Source organism: Mobula hypostoma, chromosome 28, assembly GCF_963921235.1.
Source record: "Mobula hypostoma chromosome 28, sMobHyp1.1, whole genome shotgun sequence".
NCBI classification, from domain to species: Eukaryota; Metazoa; Chordata; class Chondrichthyes; order Myliobatiformes; family Myliobatidae; genus Mobula; species Mobula hypostoma.
Window position 1 is genome coordinate 8,417,474 of NC_086124.1, and position 22,891 is coordinate 8,440,364.

Genomic DNA, 22,891 nt, shown 5'->3' on the forward strand with positions numbered 1-22,891 from the left:
TCGATACGACTCAGTAGATTTAGTGGATTCTCCAGAAATGAAATAGCATTGAGACACAAGTAGTGCTGTATTTTGGTACTAAACGAAAACTTGCCATAATCACTAAATCCTGCTGGAAGTCTATGCTCTTCAACTTAATTCAGGCCCATCAGTCACATCTAGTGCAAGAAATTAAGCTATGCACCAGAATCTCAAAGAAGTCCAGTATAACTAGAACATAGAACAGTTGGGGCCTTTAGCCCAAGTTGTTGTACCAATATATACATACTCCACAATCAATCTAACCCTTCCCAACACAGCCCATCACCTTCCATTTTTATAACATCCATCTGTTGTAAGAATCTCCTAAATGTCCCTGTTTTCTACTTAAGGTTTCTACTACCACCCCCAGCAGTGTGTTACAGGTACCAATCATTTAAAGAACTACCTCTGACATCTTCCCTAAACTTTCCTTCCTCCACTCAGATGTCCTCTGGTATTGGCCATTCATGGGGAAAAGCTACTGGCTGTCCACTGTCTAGGACTCTCAATCCTTCACATCTCTGTAAAGTTTCTTCCAAACACAAAAGCCCCAACATGCTCAACCTTGCCTTATGAGACATCTCCTCCAATCCAAACAGCACCCTGGATAATCTCTTCGGCACCTTCGCTAAAGTTTCCACAACCCTCCCATGCAGCAATTAGAGCTGCACACAATATTCCCAAGTGTGGTCTAAACAGGGTTTTATAGAGATGCAATATTACCTTGCAGTTCTTGAACTCAATCCCCGATGAATGAAGGCCAAGACACTATACGCTTTCTTAAGCACCTCGCACGGTAACCCTGAGGGATCTATGGTTTGGACCCCAATATCCCTCTGTTCCTTCACATTGTTAAGAATCCCACCATTAATCCTCTATCCAGCCTTCAAGTTTGATCTTTCAAAGCACACCTTTTCTGGAGTAAACTCCGTCTGCCACTCCTCGGCCCAACTTTGCATTGTTTACATCTCACTGTAACCTACAACCTTATATATGATCCACAACACCACCAGCCTGTGTCATTTGCAAACTAAATAACCAACCATAACCTCAGCCTAAATCACCAGCAGACTTGCTCACCATAGGGTCTGACTGGCATCTGAAAGTCAATCAAAGCTGGCAAGCAATTAAAATTCTGACTTCATCAAATCATCTTCCTTGAGGCCTGACATGGTCATTCCGCCAGATACTTCAAAGCAGGTGGTCATGGTAGAACCGACAGTGCCTTGAGAAGACCAGATTAAGGAGGCATTCTAATGTAAGAAATCAAATGCCAGGAGCTGGTAAAGCAGGGCGAGAGACAGGTGAAGGGCACAAAATGAACCTATAGAGGGGGGGTGCTCACTGTGCAGAATCTACCCTTTCCTTGGTCTTACAGGGGTTGCAAAGAGCCATTAGGATCATCACATCCAGATGGTTATGGATCAAAAGGTGTGACCTGTGGGCCAATGCTGCTGGGATACAAGCCAGGACCTGATCAACCCTGGCTGGGCTGCATGAGCAAGAGCGTCTGATGATGAAAGACTCGAAAAACCCCATGAACCCAGGTTACATTGCTGATGATACGTCCTAGGATGCATTCAAGCTATTTATATAAATAAGTCACAAACAGCAGGAGTCTCAGAACAGATAGCTGCAGAGAAACATCAGTACTGACCTCCAGGCAGGATGTATACAACTGCGACCTTCTGATTTCTATAGGAAAGTCAATTGTGAATGCATGCAGCAATGCCTCATGACTTTCTCAATGAGACTACCATGAGAATCTTATTAAATCTACAAACCCCATTTCCAGAAAAGTTGGGCTATTTTCCAAAATGCAATAAAAACAAAAATCTGTGATATGTTAATTCACGTGAACCTTTATTTAACTGACAAAAGTACAAAGAAAAGATTTTCAATAGTTTTACTGACCAACTTAATTGTATTTTGTGAATATACACAAATTTAGAATTTGATGGCTGCAACACACTCAACAAAAGTTGGGACAGAGTTAAAATAAGATTGAAAAGTGCACTGAATATTCAAATAACACCGGTTTGGAAGACTCCACATTAAGCAGGCTAATTGGTAGCAGGTGAGGTATCATGACTGGGTATAAAAGTAGCGTCCATCAAAGGCTCAGTCTTTGCAAGCAAGGATGAGTCATGGCTCACCCCTTTGTGCCAAAATTCGAGAGAGAATTGTTAGTCAGTTCAAAAGGAACATTTCTCAATGCAAGATTGCAGAGAATTTAGGTCTTTCAACATTTACAGTACATAATATTGTGAAACGATTCAGAGAATTCAGAGGCATTTCAGTGCGTAAAGGGCAAGGTCAGAAACCACTGTTGAATGCATGTGGTCTTCGAGCCCTCAGGCGGCACTGCCTAAGAAACCATCATGCTACTGTGACAATTATAGCCACCTGGGCTCGGGAGTACTTCGGAAAACCATTGTCACTCAACACAGTCCGTCGCTGCATCCAGAAATGCAACTTGAAACTGTATCACGCAAGGAGGAAGCCATACATCAACTCTAGGCAGAAACACCGGCGAGTTCTCTGGGCCCGAGCTCATCTCAGATGGACCGAAAGACTGTGGAACCGTGTGCTGTGGTCAGATGAGTCCACATTTCAGCTAGTTTTCGGAAAAAACGGGCGTCGAGTTCTCCGTACCAAAGATGAAAACAACCATCCAGATTGTTATCAGCGAAAGGTGCAAAAGTCAGCATCTGTGATGGTATGGGGGTGCATCAGTGCCCAAGGCATGGGTGAGTTGCATGTATGTGAAGGTACCATTGACTCTGAGGCGTATATTAGGATTTTAGAGAGACATATGTTGCCATCAAGCGCCGTCTCTTCCCAGGACGTCCATGCTTATTTCAGCAGGACAATGCCAGACCACATTCTGCACGGGCTACAACAGCGTGGCTTAGTAGACACAGAGTGCGTGTGCTTGACTGGCCTGCTGCCAGTCCAGATCTATCTCCTATTGAAAATGTATGGCGCATCATGAAGAGGAGAATCAGACAACGGAGACCACGGACTGTTGAGCAGCTGAAGTTTTATATCACGTAAGGTATTGGACAAAATTTCCAATTGCAAATCTACTACAATTATTATCCTCAGTTCCAAAACAATTAAAAAGTGTTATTAAAAGGAAAGGTGATGTAACACAATGGTAAACATGCCTCTGTCCCACTTTTGATGAGTGTGTTGCAGCCATCAAATTCTAAATTTGTGTATGTTTACAAAATACAATTAAGTTGGTCAGTAAAACTATTGAAAATCCTTTTGTTGTACTTTTGTCAGTTAAATAAAGGTTCATGTGAATTAACATATCACAGATTTTTGTTTTTATTGCATTTTGGAAAATATCCCAACTTTTCTGGAAATGGGGTTTGTATATACACCATATCCATTGCTCTATCAATGACAAAAGAATTCCACCACGTCCCAAACTATCTACCAGGTACCCCTTGCCCTGCTGACAGCAAAGATCTGGAGTCCCCCCATTGGCCTCACATCACCTCACAACAGGGAACGAAGGACATCTTTACTCTTGAGGGGCAACTCAAGAAATAAAGCCCGTCATTACATTGCTTTCAGTTCAATTTGGATTCTAAAGTTCAAAGCTAATCCATGTTGAAAGCCAAAGAAAATACATTAAATATACAAAGCAACACAGACAAAATCCTGAAGGAACTCAGCAGGTTGGGCAGCAGCTATATGTAGGGTTTCTCAGTAGTGTTAACTGCTAAGGCTAATGTAATGGCTTCTCTGTAATGTTACCTGCTGATGTAATGGTTTCTTTGTAGCAGCGACGTTTGGGTTATAACTACAGATAACGGGTAGCTAACCAATAGGAGAAATGCTATTCTTTCTTGTATGTCTGGGAGCCGGGGTTTTCGCAGGCTTTCGGTCTAGACAGTGAAGAGGAAGGACGAGTGCAGAGAGCGCTGGGTGATCACCGGACGGATATATTGGAATCCAGGGGTCCGGGGGTAGGCAATGTTTCTGCAGAGGTCATTTATAGAGGAATGCCTGAGGCATGAGCTTCAACGATTTTGTGCACGAACTATTTAATAAAAGTGGTGCCTTTTTTTTATATTTTGTTTCTCTACTAACCACATAGCAAAGTAAGAGTTATAAAGTGTAATCATTTAATCGCATATGGTGTGCTGTCTGATATTTTGTGTAACACACATAAAAGTTGCTGGTGAATGCAGCAGGCCAGGCGGCATCTCTAGGAAGCGGGACTGTCAACGTTTCGGGCCGAGACCCTTCGTCAGGACTAACTGAAAGAAGAGCTAGTAAGAGATTTGAACGTTTTCGGATCTTCCCCCCCCCCCCCACTCCCAAATCTCTTACGAGCTCTTCTTTCAGTTAGTCCTGACGAAGGGTCTCGGCCCGAAACGTCGACTGTACCACTTCCTAGAGATGCTGCCTGGCCTGCTGTGTTCACCAACAACTTTTATGTGGATTGTTTAAAATTCCAGCATCTGCAGATTTCCTCGTGTTTGATATTTTGCATTGTGGGTTTGTACTGAGGTACATTAAACAGCATCCACCCAAACTTGAATGCCCTGTTTGGCGGGGCCGAAAGCTGATTCCCCTAGATGAACGTGAGCGGCAAGCTTAGTGGGCTACATATAGAAATCAATAAACAATCGATATCTCAGCCCGAAACATCAACTGTTCTTTTCCATAGATGCTGTCTGACCTGCTGAGTTCCTCCAGCATTTTGTGCGTGTTCCTTTGAATTTTCAGAACCTGCAGACTTTGTTTATGCATTAAATATACAAATAAATTTTATAGCTAATTAAAGGAATTATAACTGACAAAACAAAATTAACCCAACATTTAACAGCAGTCTAAAAACCTTCAGCATCTTCAGCACATCTGAAGTACTTGCTTTCAGTATATAATCAAATACTGCAGTTGTCTGATGCCCTCATACTTAAGGTTCAAGGTACATTTATTATCAAAGTATGTGTGCAGTATACAACTGAGATTAATCTTCCTCAGACAGCCATGAAACAAAGAAAATCATGGAACCTGTTCAAAGAAAAACATCAATTCCCCATGCATAAAAAGCAAATTGTGCACACTTAAGCCAATCTAAAGAATACCTAATGACTAGGTTACTATTAAGAGCAAGGGCTCCCCTACTATTAACCGAGAGGTCTGCAGAGCTCCATATTGGGAATCCCTGCTTTAGAGGGTAATGGGAATACCATGTCAGTTTGGTAAAAATAAATTTCAACTATGATCACTGTACCCCTCCCTCCTCCAGAGGGGAAAAATGCAGGTGTAAGAAATATGGGAAAGCAGAAATTTTAAGAGACACTTAGGAGGGTGTGCTACATCAGTAGAAAAATCTGTCTGCTCCTGAAAAGTTCTGCCTTTTCACGGATGTTGCCTAACCTGGTGCGTTCCTGCAATTTGCTCTGTTTCCATAATGCAAGTGCGTGGAACGAGCTCATACAGCAAGTGTATGTGAACTTGCTGTCAACGTTTAAGAGAAGTTCAGATAGATACATGGATGGAGGGGTATGGAGGGTCACAGACCATACCCAGTGCAGGTCAATGGAAGTGGACAGTTTAAATGGTTCAGCACGGACTAGATCGGCCATCGGGCCCGGTTCTGTGCTGTACTTCCACGGCTATGTTAGAGACAGCAACCCAGAGAATCAGAATGCAGGGACATCCATTTAGAACAGAGATGAGGAGGAATTTATTCAGCCAGCGTGTGCTGTGTTTGTGGAATTCACTGCCACATATGGCTGTGAAGGCCATTGGGTATATTTAAAGTGGAGGATGATAGGCTCTTGATTAGCACACATAAAACGCCGGAGGAACTCAGCAGGCCAGGCAGTGTCTATGGAAAAGAGTAAACAGTCAACGTTTCAGGCAGAGACCCTTCATCAGGACCCAACATTCTCATGTTAATTTCTTGATTAGTAAGGGTGCCAAAGGTTACAGCAAGAAGGTAGTATAATAGGGTTGAGAGCTAATAAATCAACCATAATAGAAAAGTTGAGCAGACTCAATGGGCCAAATGCTTCTCCTTTATCTTTTAGAAAAGCCCAACTAAAAGTTCAAATAACTGGGATTTCTTAATCTGAGAATTGCACAGGTTTTTATTAATCTGAGCTAATCCATCAGAATTATACATCAGTCCCCTGTAGATTTTATCCATGATTATTGTAAATGTAGTGGACTAATTCTGAAGTTAAAAAATACTGATGAAGTAGAAAATTGGCAAATCAACAATTTACTTTGACTACTAAATTACTGCTGTAATTGGGCCAACATGCTTACTTTTCAGTTTGACATTTTTACCTCTCTACAGTACAATATCAACGTTGTTAAGCAGGAGCTGCAATCTAGAAGGCCCTGCACACTTACAAGACCATTTTCTCTTCCATCAAAAATATATGGTGGAATGAATCATTTAGTAACTATAATACAAGATTGCATGATAAATTAGTTTTATAATGCAAAGTCCTAGAGACCAGCTAATAACTGAATATTTTAATAATTTGTATCACTGGTTACAACAATGTAACATGACTCAAATGTGTGGTAATAAAATATAGTCAGAATTGTCACATTCAAAGAATGTTTAGAATTTCTGTCTCTTGGGTTTCCATTTATGCAGCTATTCAAATCATTGCATTTAGAATGAATAACACTGAATTAAAAATTATAAACTCAAGCCTCACTTTAAAGGTCGTGATGACATTGCTGTTCATCTCACAGGGTTATACATAATTGCGATTCCCAAACAATAATCCAAAGACAGCCACTTATGCCTTTTTCAATCTCATTCCACAATGTTGGCTGTGACTTTCATTTTTAGTCCCATCATTTACATCAACTGCACAAAGTCACTACTCGTCACATTAGAAAATTCATAACCACCTTCCACAACTGTTGAGTTTGGACCAAAGCCACAACTTTAAACAGGAGACAGACACGAGAAGTTTTTAGAACCGCAGTTCTCTTCTGATAAGTCTGAAAACATATTGAAATTGATGTCATCTACAAACCCCCAGGAGCCAAAGACCCTGAGCCAACAGAACTCAAAGGTCAGCTGAAGGGGTAGCCACTCTGGATAGAGGAAAGTGAATGGGGACTATAGAAACGCACTGATGAAATGCCTGCAAGCCAATTGCCGAGCTCTGCAAACAAAGTTCAAAGGTTTATTTATCAAAGATGCATCCATATACAACCGTTTCATCTTCGCCAGACAGCCGCGAAACATGAAAGTCAGAGAGAAACATCAATCCCCCAGCATCAAAAATATTCCAATCAACCCCCAAAAGCCCTCCCCCATACACACACAAAATGGAACAGAAACATCAACACCCAAAAAATGACCCCCCCGCACAAAAAACTAACAGAACATTGACCCACAAACACCCTCCCCCGCACAAGATGGAAAAAGAGCGAGCAATAAAAACAATACAAAAACCACAAGTCTGAAAAAGTCCAGTCCATAAACACAGAACCACGATACCATCCTCTGAAATCACTGACATTCACCGAAAGAGGGGGACTCCACACGAGGCAGCGAGCCACACAGCGATAAAACAAATACCTCAATTCAAGCTACGAACATTCACCACCATCCTAAGCTTCCAACAGTATTTCAGCAGTGTGTGAAACAAACACGTTGAATATCATCTTTAAGCTACTATTAATACGAATGCTTCAATCATTGGTATGTGATTATTAATATTAGAAGACCAAGTTAAATGGCAAATGCCATTAATCAGCAGTAATCCACCAATGAATAACTTTATCTTCTCCATTAACTAGAATGTGGAAAAGATATAATGAATAGCTAGTAGGTAAAAGAATTAGAACCTATGTGTGTCTGATGGCAGAATGAGTGAGGTGGAATGGCATTATTCTGTGCCAGATGGATCAAATCCAAGGTAAATCAATTCCAACACCTGGAGATTTCAATACAGAGAAAAGGTAGCTCTTTAGTAGGAACCATATCAAAGAAAATCCGTATCAATCCTTCAGCCTGCATCAAAGCAGAGCAAAGCATCAGTCAGTTCATTCCTCCTAGCAGAAGAACAAGAGCATTCAAAAATATTTAATACAAGCTAGCAGATATCAAGTTAGCGAAATAGCAAGCAGTTTAAGAGCAGACCAAAATTACAAAGGGAAAGACTGCCAGTGGTCGAATGTGCTTTGAACTGAGCAAATTGCTTCTAGTTTTTAGTATTGAGTTGAAACGCAAAATGCACAACTTAATTTTATATTTAGTGACATGGAGCGCAAAACAGGCCCTTTGAGCCGTCTTGCCCAGCAAACCCCCTATTTAATCCTGGCCTAAACACAGGACTATTTGCAATGACCAATTAACTACCAACCAGTACATCTTTGGACTGTGGGAGGAAACCCACTCAATCACTGGGGGGAGGCGGAAGGAGAGAATAGGGAGGAGACGACACAAGCAAACTGCTCACAGGCAGCGGCTGGAATTGAACCGGAGTCGTCTGTACTGTAAAGCCATGTGCTAACTACTACACTACCATTCCACCCTGATAATCATATGCTTAATAAAAATAAAACTTTGTTTACTTTAACATGAAGACATGGGGGGGAAAGAATACAAAGGACGATCTTGTCCACATATTCTTCATTATTTCTTGCTTTCAGTTTCAATGAAGATCTATACAAAAATGAATTTTCATTTTAAACACATTTTTTGGGAAAACAAAGGCATATACAATGCAACAGCATTGTCACTGAGCAGCACCTTCGTAACTATCCCATTCCCAGAGAGAAACAATGATCTCTTTGGGATCTGCAGTCCAGTTAATACTTCAATCCTATTTCCCATTCCGACATGCCGGTCCATGGCCTCCTCTTGTGCTGCGATGAGGCCACACTTAGGTTGGAGGATCAATACCTTGTATTCCATTTGGGTAGCCTCCAGCCTGATGGCATGAATTTCTTGAACTTCCTGTAATTGTCTTCACCATTCCCCATTCCTGTTCCCTGTCTCACTTCATCTCCTTAACTGCCCATCACCTCTCTCTGTCTGGTACTACTCCCGCTTCACTTTCTTCCAGATTCCCCCTTCTCCAGCCCGCTATCTCTTACATCAATCAATTTTCCACCTCTTAACTTCATCTCTTTCCTCCTCTCCTGGTTTCACCCATCACCTACCACCTTGTACATCTTCCTCGGCTCCCCCCCACCTTGCTCTGATTGCTCTTTTTTTTTATCCCCCAGTCCTGAAGACAAGTCTCAGCCTTAAACATTCACTATTTATTCATTTTCACTGATGCCGCCTGGCCTGTTGAGTTCCTCCAGCATTTTGAGTGTGTCGCTAACATTTAACCTGCTGAGATTACACAAAGCTCCTTACAATTCCATCTGCACAAGATTCTCAAATTTGAATCTGAATCTGAACAGCACCAGCAATTATGACAACACAGTAACCATTTTTGGCAGCAAGGCCTCCATTGTGCCCAAAGGAAGTTGAGTGCACAGAGGGATTAATGAGTGCAAAAAATAAAGTCATGTAGTCTTTTTTTGACGACTGACTTCAAAACTCAAACACAAGAAAGTCTGCTGATGCTGGAAATCCAAAGCAACACACACAAAATGCTAGAGGAACTCAGCAGGTCAGGCAGGTCCACCAGACTGAGAAGGGTCTTGGATTGAAACATCGGCTGTTTACTCTTTTCCAAAGATGCTGCCTGTCCTGCTGAGTTCCCCCAGAATTGTGTGTTGCTTTGGCTATAAAACCAAAAGTTTTCCTCAAATAGCTAATCATTTTTCACTAGCAGGGCATACAAATAGGTGAAAAATTGAAAGATTTTCAATATTCATGTGTAGCGATTTCTAACAAAAGCTAAAAAATTGTGCATTCGAAAGACTTTCCTACATTGGTGCTCATACAGTTCATGCTCTGAAGCAAAATGGGATGTTTTAACTCAAAGTGGTCTAAAAATACTCCACAAATGAAGAGCTAATGAGCATAGTGTTTTGTTCATACAAGGGAGAGCATGTGAAATATCACAAACATAGTCTCGCCCAGTTCAATTAGACAGCATCAAGAGCAATAGATTTTGTTTGTGCCATGTCAAATTACAAAGTCTCCAAAACTTGCATCTGAACTTCATTCCCATCTAATTTTAACAGCATTTCACAAAGAGAGCTAATTGCTCACTGCTGCAAGTAATCAGCAAGCAAGTCATGTTTGGAATGATCCTTTTGCTGAATTGTTTCACGGGTATCTCCACATTTATACGGCACTTGCTAACTGCTCCTGTTCACTTTGCTCATTAGTGTTACACTCTTTCAAGCTACTCAAGGCAACTGTCAAACTCTCGAGAGCGAGCACCATTTCACATTCAAATTTTCTTGCATCTTAAAAGTTCTCATTTCTTGCAAAGATCGTAAATTCTAAGAAAATCTATTAATTTCAGGAGTGGCAATCAGTCCAGTTAGCCAGCCACCACCTTCAGTTCTCATTGTCCTGTACACTTGAACCTCAAAACTTAATCTGAATTATAGTCATCAAAACTTCAGCATAGATAGATATTCTTCTGTCCTAAGACAATCATTCCTCTAATATTGGCAACATCAGTGAAGGCTTAGGCCTACCACAGTGTCCACCTTCAGTTCTATGCTTCTCCACTCGCTGAGACAATAGGCAGCCCTCAAATCTAATTTCCTTGAGTGCCATACGTATACAAAAAAGCCATTATCCAATACACAAACTCAAAGTCAGACAGCATTGGAGGGAAAAGGATAGTCAACGATTTGGGTCAAGACCCTTCATCAGGTCTGAAAGGGGGTGGAAGCCAAAATAAAAGGTGGTAGGGGAGTGGGGAGAGAAGAGGAAGGAGTACAAGCAGGCAGGTGATAGGTGAGACCAGGAGGGAGAGTGGGTGGGGAAGAGATAGGACTGAGAAGCTGGGAGGGGAAAGGTGAAAGATGTAAAGGAGGAATCCTAGCCTCTAGAATACCACAATGGACCATGGAAGAAAGGAAAGGAGGGGAATCAAAGGGAAGTGATGGGCAGCTGAGAAAAGAGGAGGGGGAAACCAGATTGGGAAATAGAGACGTAAACACGAGGAAATCTGCAGATGCTGGAATTTCAAGCAACACACATAAAAATTATTAGCTAGACTTTAACTAAAAATTTCTTAAACTCATGGAAATTTCACTAACTGAAAGAAGAGACAGTAAGAGATCTCTTACTATCTCTTCCTTCAGTTAGTCCTGACGAAGGGCCTCGGCCTGAAACGTCGGCTGTACTTCTTCCTATAGATGCTGCCTGGCCTGCTGTGTTCACTAGCAATTTTTTGTGTGTGTTGGGAAATAGAGAGGAAGGATGGGATAGAAATTTCCAACAATTAGGGAAATCAATGATAACGTCATGATGTTGGAGGTTATGCAGACAGAATATGAAGTCTGTCTCCACCAACCTGAGTTCAGCCTCAACATGGCAGTAGTCATCATGGCCATGGACAGACATTTTAGAATGGGAAGTTAAATTGAGATCCTGCCTGTTGTGGTGGACAGAGCAAAAGGTATTCAAATAGAATATCTGCTGTAATCTGCATCGGGTCTCACTGATATAGAGGAGGCTCTACCAGAAGCACCAAATACAATAGATGACCCCAACAGACTCACAGGTGAAGTGTTACCTCACCATGAAGGCCCTAAATGGTGAGGGATGAAGTGTAGGGGCAGATATAGCACTTGTCATGCTTACAGAGATAAGTGCCAGAAGAGAGATCAGTGGAGAGGGATAAGTGGACAAGGGAATCACGGAACAATCTCTATGGATAGGTGTGGGGTGCGGTAGAGGGAGGGAAGAGTAGGGAATCCACTATATTTGTAACTCGATTTCACAAAACCAAATTGCTTGAATAAGAAACACTATCACAGTTTACAATTTGCTCCATCCAGTTGGTTACTCGTAAAACAAAAAGCTAAAAATAGGAGCCAAAAATTGTCAAGTTCTGCTTGAGCATACAAAATACTGAAGTGAAACACAGTGGTAACCTTCTGGCACTAGTATTTTCAAACACTTAAATTAATTATGAAAAAAAGAGGCTACAAATCATTATCTCTATTATAAGTTAGCAAATACATCAAATGTCCGAAAAGACAAATGTATCAGATTTTTAGACACAGAGTGAGACATCACTTCTAAAATATTTAAACGCCAGAAATGATTCAATTGAAACAGATGCATCTCAGTAAAAAGCAACATCAGCTTTGATGGACACTTCCATAATTTGATGCAACCATCAGCAGAAACACTAAATTAAAACCAAGATCTATGACACAAGAATATTCACAGCTAAATCACATGTCAATAATGTGCAACAGATGTTTAGAAATTTGCTATTTTCAAGCTTCAGCTGAATTTATTAGAAATTAACCATAAATTGCATTTTAGGAGCTTCTTCCCAAATCATGTGATCAAATTTCTTTATTATAATACTCAGAATTTAAATCTAATTGCAGAATTGCATGCAATTACAATTCATGCAGAATAATAGTTCAGTATAGACTAGATGGGCTGAAGGGCAATTTCTGAGCTGTAGTGCTCTATGACTAGGTTAAATTATTAGCTAGACTTTAACTAAAAATTTCTTAAACTCATGGAAATTTCACTAAATGATAGAAAGATAACAAGGATTATAAGAAAGGTAGCCAAAAAGAGCATTTTTTGTTTTGTACTTTTATCTGTAACATAGAATGAAACACAAGTTAATATTACAAAGATTCAAACCTTGAAATCTTTTAATGCAAGAAGCATCATGAACAAAGCAGATAAGCTTAGAGCATGGATCAGTACTTGGGAGCTATGATGTGGTGGCCATTACAGAGACTTGGATAGCTCAGGGGCAGGAATGGCTACTTAAGAGTGCCAGGCTTAAGTCATTTTGAAAAGGACAGGGAGGGAGGCAAAAGAAGTGGGGGCAAGGCACTGCTGATCAGAGATAGATCACGGCTGCAGAAAAGGAAGTAGTCATGGAGGGATTGTCTACTGAGTCTCTGTGGGTGGAAGTTAGAAACAGGAAGGGGTCAATAACTCTAGTGGGTGTTTTTTTTTAAATAGACCATCCAATAGTAACAGGGACATCAAGGAGCAGATAGGGAGACAGATTCTGGAAAGGTGTAATAATAACAGGATTGTTGTGGTGTGGGATTTTAATTTTCTAAATATTAATTGGCATCTCCCTAGAGCAAGGGGTTTAGATGGGGTGGAGTTTGTTAGATGTGTTCAGGAAGGTTTCCTGACACAACATGCAGATAAGCCTACAACAGGAGAGGCTGTACTTGATCTGGTATTTGGGAAATGAACCCAGTCAGGTGTCAGGTCTCTCAGTGGGAGAGCATTTTGGAGTCAGTGATCACAATTCTATCTCTTTTACCATAGCATTGGAGAGGGATAGGAACAGGCAAGTCAGGAAAGCATTTAATTGGAGTAAGGGGAAATATGAAGCTATCAGGCAGGAACTTGGAAGCATAAATTGGGAACAGATGCTGTCAGGAAAATGCATGGCAAAAATGTGGCAAATGTTCAGGGGATATTTGTGTGGCATTCTGCATAGGTACATTCAAATGAAATGGAAAGGATGGCAGGGTACAGGAACTGTAGTGTACAAAGGCTGTTGAAAATCTAGTCGAGAAGAAAAGCTTATGAAAGGTTCAAAAAAGCTAGATAATGATAGAGATCAAGAAGATTATAAGGCTAGCAGGAAGGAGCTTATTAATGAAATTAGGAGAGCCAGAATGGGCAATGAGAAGGCCTTGGCGAGCAGGTTTAAAGAAAACCCCAAGGCATTCTACAAGTATGTGAAGACCAAGAGGATAAGATGTGAGAGAATAGGGCCAATCAAGTGTGACAGTGTAAAAGTGTGTATGGAACTGGAGGAGATAGCAGAGGTACTTAATGAATACTTCACTTCAGTATTCACTATGGAAAAAGATATTGGCAATTGTAGGGATGACTTACAGCGGATTACAAAGCTTGAGCATATAGACATTAAAAATGAGGATGTGCTGGAGCTTTTGGAAAGCATCACGTTGGATAAGTCTCTGGGACCAGAAGAGATGTACCCCAGGCTACTGTGGGAGGCAAGGGAGGAGATTGCTGAGCCTCTGGCAATGATCTTTGCACCATCACATCATCAATGGGGATTGAAGGGTTGCAAATGTTGTTCCCTTATTCAAGAAAGGGAATAGAGACAGCCCAGGAAATTATAGACCAGTGAGTCTTACTTCAGTGGTTGGTAAGTTGATGGAAGAGATCCTGAGAGGTAGGATTTATGAACATTTGGAGAGGCATAATATCATTAGGAATAGTCACACTGGCTTTGTCAAAGGCAGGTCATGCCTTACAAGCCTGATTGAATTTTTTGAGGATGTGACTAAAAACAGTGATGAAGGTAGAGCAGTAGATGTTGTGTATACGGATTTCAGCAAGGCATTTGATAAGGTACCCCATGCAAGGCTAATTAAGAAAGTAAGGAGGCATGGGATCCAAGGGGACCTTGCTTTGTGGATCCAGAACTGGCTTGCCCACAGAAGGCAAAGAGTGGTTATAGACAGGTCATTTTCTGCATGGAGGTCAGTGACCAGTGGTGGGCCTCAGGGATCCGTTCTGGAACCCCTTCCCTTCGTGATTTTTATAAACGACCTGGATAAGGAAGTGGAGAGATGGGTTACTAAATTTGCTGATGACACAAAGGTTAGGGATATTGTGAATAGTGTGGAGGGCTGTCAGAGGTTACAGCGGGACATTGCTAGGATGCAAAAATGGGCTGAGAAGTGGCAGATGGAGTTCAACCCAGATAAGTGTGAAGTGGTTCATTTTGGTAGGTCAAATATGATGACGGAATATAGTATTAATGGTAAGATTCTTGGCAGCGTGGAGGATCATAGGGATCTTGTGGTCCAAGTCCAAAGGACTCTCAAAGCTGCTGTGTAGGTTGACTCAGTGGTTAAGGGGGCATACGGTGCACTGGCCTTCATCAACTGTGGGATTGTGTTTAAGAGCTGAGAGGTAATGTTGCAGCTATATAGGGCCCTGGTCAGACCCCACTTGGAGTACTGTGCTCAGTTCTGGTCGCCTCACTATAGGAAGGATGTGGAAACTACAGAAAGGGTGCAGAGGAGATTTACAAGGATGTTACCTGGATTGGGGAGCATGCGTTACGAGAATAGGCCGAGTGAACTTGGCCTTTTCTCCTTGGAACAACGGAGGATGAGAGGTGACCCAATAGAGGTGTATATGATGAGGCATTGATCATGTGGATAGTCAGAGGCTTTTTCCCCAGTGCTAAAATGGGTAACACGACAGGGCACAGAGGAGATGTCAGGGATAGGTTTTTTTTAAAGCAGAGGGGTGAGTGCGTGGAATGGGCTGCCAGCGATTGTAGTGGAGGCGGATATGATAGGGTCTTTTAAGAGACTCTTGGATAGGTACATGAAGCTTCAAAAAAAATAGAAGCCTATGGGTAACCCTAGGTAATTTCTAAAGTACGTACATGTTCAGCACAGCATTGTGGGCCGAAGTGCCTGTATTGTGCTGTAGTTTTTCTATGTTTCTATTCAAGCCAGACTTGATCAAGTAATTAATAAAGCAACACACAAATTGCTGGTGGAACTCCGGTCAGGCAGTAGCTATGGAAATGAACAAACAGTCGAAGTTTCGGGCTGAGACCCTTCTTCAGGACAAAGGAAGGGGGAAGACATCAGAGGGGGGAAAAATGGTGGGAGGGGAAGGGTGCTGGCTGGAAGGTGATAGGTGAAGCCAGGTGGTGGGAAAGGTCAAGGGCTGGAGAAGAAGGAATCTAATAGGAGAGGAGAATGTATCATAGGTGAAAGGTCAGAGTGGGGGAAGTGTCCAATTGTAGGCATGTTCTTTCAAAAATTCAAGTGACAATCCAACATTTCCTTGTATGCAAAAATCAAATAAGCATTCACTTCAGTGGTGAACTGTAGATAGTCTTGACTACTGTACATGTAATTGTAACATAAAATTCAGGAAATCAAACTCTAATAGACAGTCACCAGCCCACTACATTAGCCAACGAACAACCTTCCCCCCCCCCCAAAAAAAAGGGAAACATTTGGATGGCAGAAGAACAAAAAAATACTAATTTCAACTGATACTACACTCCATTACTCTGAACAATCTGCAACCTTGAGAGTCCTTTTCACAATGTTAACTGAAGAACACTTAAATGCACACCTGGCATCACTTAATGTCGAGTATATTCACTTGCCAAGAGGGAAAAAAAAATTCAGTGAGCAAGCTGCAGGGCATAAGAATACCATTAAGTATTAATGTTCAGCTCAGAAGCACTCTATTGCAGGGTACTGACACAGACCAAAATAAAAATCTGTTCATCGACAGAGCTGCACTTAATTGTAGTGGAAAATTCAATACATAATTTCATGTTGTTGAAAACAAAAATATTTCACTCACTGATGTGAGCAGATGTTCATGTAACTCTGCCTAATTTAAGGAAAAAAATTAATTCAGAGGGCACTTAAGTTGAAAACCACTCACACACACACATTGCTGGAGGAACTCAGCAGGCCAGGCAGCATCTATCGAAAAGAGTAAACAGACAACATTTCAAGCAAAGACCCTTCTTCAGGACTGAAACGTCGTTTGTTTACTCTTTTCCATAGAAGCTGCCTGACCTGCTGAGTTCCTCCAGCATTGTGTGTGTGGCTTTGGGGATTTCCAGTACCTGCATACTCTGTGCTTGTGAGCACTTTAGTTGTGGTTCCCAGAAGCATGAAGGCCCTTCAGAAATTGTATTTTTCACACACACTGTATTTGTTGCTCAGTTATATTAACTCCCCAATAGAAGTACCACCCCTTAAGCCAGAGAGGCTCTTGACAAGATAATACACTTCAAGACTACTTTTCTGATCAATCGTCAGAACCCACAAACCCAATTTGTCCAAAAACCTATCAATATTAAACTTAGCCAAGAAATGACCTTTTGAGATTGAAAATTCTGAAGACTTACAATACACAATTTAAATAACAACACAAGATTTCAAACAATCAATTATCTACCAGTTTGTACTCCACCTCCCCCCACCTCATTCTGGCTTCTCCCCCAATGCTCACTCCAAAGAGCGCACACATCTTTTGCTACTAGCACACAAAGGAATTTAAACTGCACATAAGATTGTCACCCCATCTCGTTGTGAAATATACTTAACATGCCAATCATACTCAATCACATTTGTTTATCTGGTTTCTGATGCAGACCGTGTTGACTACGTAGAGCTTGTGATTTTAAAAACTGGCTTATTTATACTGTATTTATTGAAGAAATTATTGATTCACTATATTGAATAAAAGCAGCAAAGGGCATAAAGCGCAAAAGAACTGCTAGTTCGTTTGAAGTGGAATGGCTTATTATCCTTAGAATAGCTTTAGGTTTACTTCCATTTAATTTAGTGCACTCATGTTGTCACTAGGCAAAAAACTGCATGACACAAGATTTTTGCACACACTGGTCATTACAAACAGAGAACATCTGCTCTCTCCCCATTCGCCCCCATCTCCAGACCTAATGATGGGTGTCAGCCTGAAACATTGACTGTTTATTCCTATCCATAGATGCTGCATGACCTACAAAGTTCCTCCATCACTGTGTGTGTTCTATTATTTCAAACAGTACACCAGGTTTTGGTTACCAGTCCCAGTAATATTGAGTGTTTTTGAATATTCAATGATTTGCCCTGCCAACCTGAGATCTAGGCTATGGGCCTACTCCAGCTCCAGATCTATGGACTCAATTTGGTTTGGAATGCTGTTGCTTGCTTTTATTGTTTGCATTTTGCCCCACTTTTTCTCTGTGCATTGGGTGTTGGGGTTTTTTTTTGATAATTGGGTTACGTTGGGTTTCTTGCTTTGTGGCTGCCTGTAAGCAGATGAATCTCAAGGTTGTATAATATATACATTCTTTGATCGTAAATGTACCTTGAATCCTTTGAAGGCAAGGCAAAAATGGACATGTAGAGGGAGAGGCTCTGGGAGCAAAAAGGCAGCAAAGAGACAGGACTAAGATTCACATAAAAGTTGCTGGTGAACGCAGCAGGCCAGGCAGCATCTCTAGGAAGAGGTGCAGTCGACGTTTCAGGCCGAGACCCTTCGAAGGGTCTCGGCCTGAAACGTCGACTGCACCTCTTTCTTGAGATGCTGCCTGGCCTGCTGCGTTCACCAGCAACTTTTATGTGTGTTGCTTGAATTTCCAGCATCTGCAGAATTCCTGTTGTTCAGGACTAAGATTCACCCACTTGTGTTGTCAGAAGACCCATTGAAGGAATACATTCCTGCTCCTTGAACCTTCTTTCTTAGGCTTTCAAATCTAATTAGCATTGCTCTGAGCTTTGTAAAAGTCACCCAAAATAGGGTTTGGATCTATGCATAGCAAATTAACAGAGCATACTCCCCACTGGTCTCAGTTGAGCTCAAACTTCACAGCAAAATCAGCTTGATTGCCACATCAGTTAGCACCTTAAATACTCCAAGTAGGGGTGCAGTCCAGGTCTTGCTGTAGGTGGGCACACACTGGCACGAATCAAGCCACTTAAGAATGTGATCAGGCATTCAAGTATTACTAAACTTAATTGATGCAAAATTTAGTCGATGAAGCAATCCTAGGAAGTCTACTAGCTCACAGAAAATTCATACCAAAGAAAGTGATATGCATAACATGCTACAGCACAATTTCATGGGCCCAGAGTTAAAGTTAATGACTCAAAGTTCTTGTACAGTGCTGAGACATGAAAGACAGATCAGCAATTTACCCATTTTCAGCGCTTCCTGCAGAAGAATTTAAGATATCTGCTATCACCATTTAGACACAACTTCACAACAGAATGTAGTATAGCTGGGAAAATCCAGTAGCTACTGTGACATACTGATAACCTTCAACAGCTTGGGCAACCCAATTATATTCTGCATCCAGCCTTTATGATAACCAAGAGCAGAAACAGCTAAGAAACTTACTGCAGGCACCAGAAGTTTCTTAACCTCTTCTACGGCTCTTCGCAACTTTAGTTCTGCTCTGTCTTGAGTATCTTCAACAGTTATTAATACATGGAGATCTTCATTCAGGTGCTCCCAGTTGGGTTTGCCTCTGTTCTGTTCTTCCTGAAGAGAAAAAAAATATATAGAACATGTGATGTTGGGTTCAAACAGTTTGTGCTTCCTCCAGTTAAGAACCCTGCCCCACCTCCAAGCCCCTTCTGATGTACACAATAAGGGTTTGATATTTTATTCTGGATCCACCAGGCAGAAAGAAAACAAAGAAAGCAAATTACATGCAAAAAAAAATTAAGGAAATACAAACCATTCCAAAAGCACTTTAACCAGCACAGAATCACAGATAAAGCATAAAAAAATGCAATCACCTTTGAATTGATTCCGAGCCGATTATCCAGAACAAACACCGCTATGCAATTTAACAAGGCAGCACTCCAGGGATTTTACCAAGTTATTCCAAATGCCTGGAACCTCTTCCATTTGATCAAGTTAAAACCATTAAATTGTAAGGTTTCACTGATTCTCATGTTAAACGTACACCAGCAAAATTACCTGATTATAAGCATAATTCTCCACCAGCAGTTAAAGACTGCAGGAACGTTCAAAGTATCAGATTCTATGCTTGCAGCAGCCAAACAGCACATTCTACACCAGCAAGATTAAGCTATTACCTAAACATTCAGGGCCCAAAAGACCATTACACCATGAAAAGTGTATTTAAAACCATGTACAACATTAGAGGTACAATAGCATGAGATTCCATTCGTTGCTACACAGAAGGCAAAACGCAAACCACAACTTGGATGCTCTTCCTTCAGGAAATCAGCACAAGGTGGGCTTCATAGTTGAAACAACTACGAAGAAGGAACATCATCAGCTATATTCCGTCAGGAGTTTTGGGAGATTTGGTATGTCACCAAAGACATCGAACAAATTTCGATGTACCATGGACAGCATACTAACTGGTTACATCACTGCCTGATAAGAGAGGCCACTGCACAGGATGTGAAGTTTCAGAGGGTTGTCCATTCAAGCCAGCTCCATCACGGGCACTAGCGTCCCCAGCATCAAGGACTTCATCACCCAGGACATACTCTATTATTACTACCATCGGAGAGGAGGAACTGGAGTCTGAAGACACACACTCAACATTTTAGGAACAGCTTCTTCCCCTTTGTCATCAGATTTCTGAATGGACAATGAACCCATGAACATTACCGGGCCCTTTTTCGCTCTTTTTTGCACTAATTTAAAATTTGAAATATTTCTTACTGTAATTTAAGTTTTTAATAAAACATCATCTTGCTGGACTGACCACCAAAACAACAAATTACATAACCTACATCAGTGATTCTGAGCTACCTGATTAAGTTTTCCTACAACATTCTAAAATTCAGAATGCAGCATACAGGACATTGGCTACACAAGTGTAACACACACCTGTTACTTCTTGTAAAGAAACATTTCAGTTCTAAAGGGAAATCATTCAGGATAACACTAGTCATTTGTTTTAAAGTAATAACCAATACCTCAATTGAAAATTTTAAAGATATAGCAAGAAAAACTGTTGAATTGTGGGAATGAAAAGTTGAGCAAAGTGAAAGATTTCAGGCAATATCTAATTGAAAAATTAAGATTTACATCTCATATTGGCTTTTCACTCTGCTTTGGAGCATCTAGGCAACAGCAAAACAGGATTACAGCTCAGCTCTCAACAGTCATCCCCTCTCTGCTAATCAACAAGCTTCAAAAACTTGACCCTCTGTACCTCCCTCTGCAAATGGATCCTCGATTTCCGTAATCAGTAATCGTGTCTGTGGGGCTAGACAGACACAATCTACAAATTCACTGACAACACCACTGTTGTTGGCAGAATCTCGATGGTGACAAGGAGGGATACAAGAGTGAGATTGATCACTGGGTTGAAGGGCATTGGAAAAACAATCTCACACTCAATGCCCACAAGACCAAAGAATTGTGGATGCCAGGAAGAGGAAGTCAGAGAACATACACCAGCCCTCATTGAGGGGTCAGCAGTGTAAAGTGTGAGTAGCTTCAAGTTCCTCAGTGCCAGCTTCTTGGAGAACCCATCAAGGGCCCAATACACTGACGCAATCACAAAGAATGCAACACAGCAACTGTCTCTACTTCATTAGGAGTTGGAGGAGATTTGGTGTGTTAAAGACTTTATAGCAAATTTCTACATATATACCATGAAGCATAACTGACTGAGTCAAATGCTCACCAGCAGAATACTATCCACTGTATATCTGTAGAAATTTGCTGTAGATTCAGCCTTGTGTAGAGCCTTCAATGCACAAGAGAGCTGTAGAGCTTCAGAGGTACAACCCTCCCCACCGCTGAGGACAAGATGGCATCCATCATTAGGCTGAGGCTGTCTACAAGAAGGGTCAGAGCCGTCGCTATTTCCTGAGGAGACTGAGGTCCTTTAACATCTACCGGACGATGCTGAGGATGTTCTACGAGTCTGTGGTGGCCAGTGCGATCATGTTTGCTGTTGTGTGCTGGGGCAGCAGGCTGAGGGTAGCAGACACCAACAGAATCAACAAACTCATTCTTAAGGCCAGTGATGTCGTGGGGATGGAACTGGACTCTCTGATGGTGGTGTCTGAAAAGAGGATGCTGTCCAAGTTGCATGCCATCTTGGACAATGTCTCCCATCCACTACATAATGTACTGGGTGGGCACAGGAGTACATTCAGCCAGAGACTCATTCCACTGAGATGCAACACAGAGCGTCATAGGAAGTCATTCCCGCCTGTGGCCATCAAACTTTACAACTCCTCCCTTGGAGGGTCAGACACCCTGAGCCAATAGGCTGGTTCTGGACTTATTTCATAATTTACTGGCATAATTTACATATTACTATTTAACTATTTATGGTTCTATTACTATTTATTATTTATGATGCAACTGTAATGAAAACCAATTTCCCCCGGGATCAATAAAGTATGACTATGACTATTAAGAAACCTCATCATTTTCTAACAAGATGACATCTCATCTTGTTAGTACATCAGGAGGTACAGTAGCCTTCTTTCCTCCCACCGGATTTCTGAACAGTCCATGGACACTATCTCATTATTCAGGTTTAGTGTTGTTATTGTAACATATAGTATTTGTCCTGCATTGTACTGCTGCCATAAAAAAAATTTCATGCTATATTTCAATAATAAACCTGACTGATTCAATTTCCAGATGTCATTAACCAGATCCGAATCTAGATGTTTGCTGTACCAAACCTCAAAGCTCGAGTGAATGTCAATCATGAAACATTGAAAACAAAATCACCCACCATTGATTTAAGATTAGCCACACCATAGTTTAATAGATTGTACATTCAACTCTGGAAGCTCCACATCTCAAATTATTCCACATTGCAAATCAAATCTTCAATTCCTTACACAAGCTAACAAGTTTCAAAATTATACCACTTGTGTACTCAATGACTAGCCCACCACTTCATTATTCTTGCTAACTCAATGACAAAAGCTAAACAAGTTCTAACACATTTAGCCAGAGTGGTGAATCTCTGCAGACTTAATGTGGTCCTTTTTAAGGTGCCTTTAACTTTAACAGAGGCTGAGCAACCATTACCCAGTCACTTAGCTTGGCTTTTTGCTTTAATATCTATTCGGTCTCTTACAGAATGGTAACAAATCATGAGTCACTGTTCGATTATTCAAAATTGGAGAATGTCACAGCAGGTGTGCGTGTGTGTAAGCCGAAAATGTTTAAAATGGGTGTTGGCTGCAATAAAGCCCTTTACACCAAATGGAAGCTTCA

At 41.2% G+C, this 22,891-nt stretch overlaps 1 protein-coding gene across 5 annotated transcripts in view; it reads right to left on the reverse strand.

The window, feature by feature from the left end:
- qkia (QKI, KH domain containing, RNA binding a) overlaps window positions 1-22,891 on the reverse strand; it is a 132,210-nt gene that overhangs the window by 38,128 nt on the left and 71,191 nt on the right. For all 5 annotated transcript variants that reach the window (XR_010016312.1, XM_063035131.1, XM_063035132.1 and 2 more), the window contains exon 4: window positions 19,049-19,192. Coding sequence is in view for 4 of the 5 variants with exons in the window: in XM_063035131.1 (XP_062891201.1) it covers window positions 19,049-19,192 (144 nt within the window). In the remaining variant the exon portion in view is untranslated. The remainder of the gene's footprint in view (window positions 1-19,048; window positions 19,193-22,891) is intronic.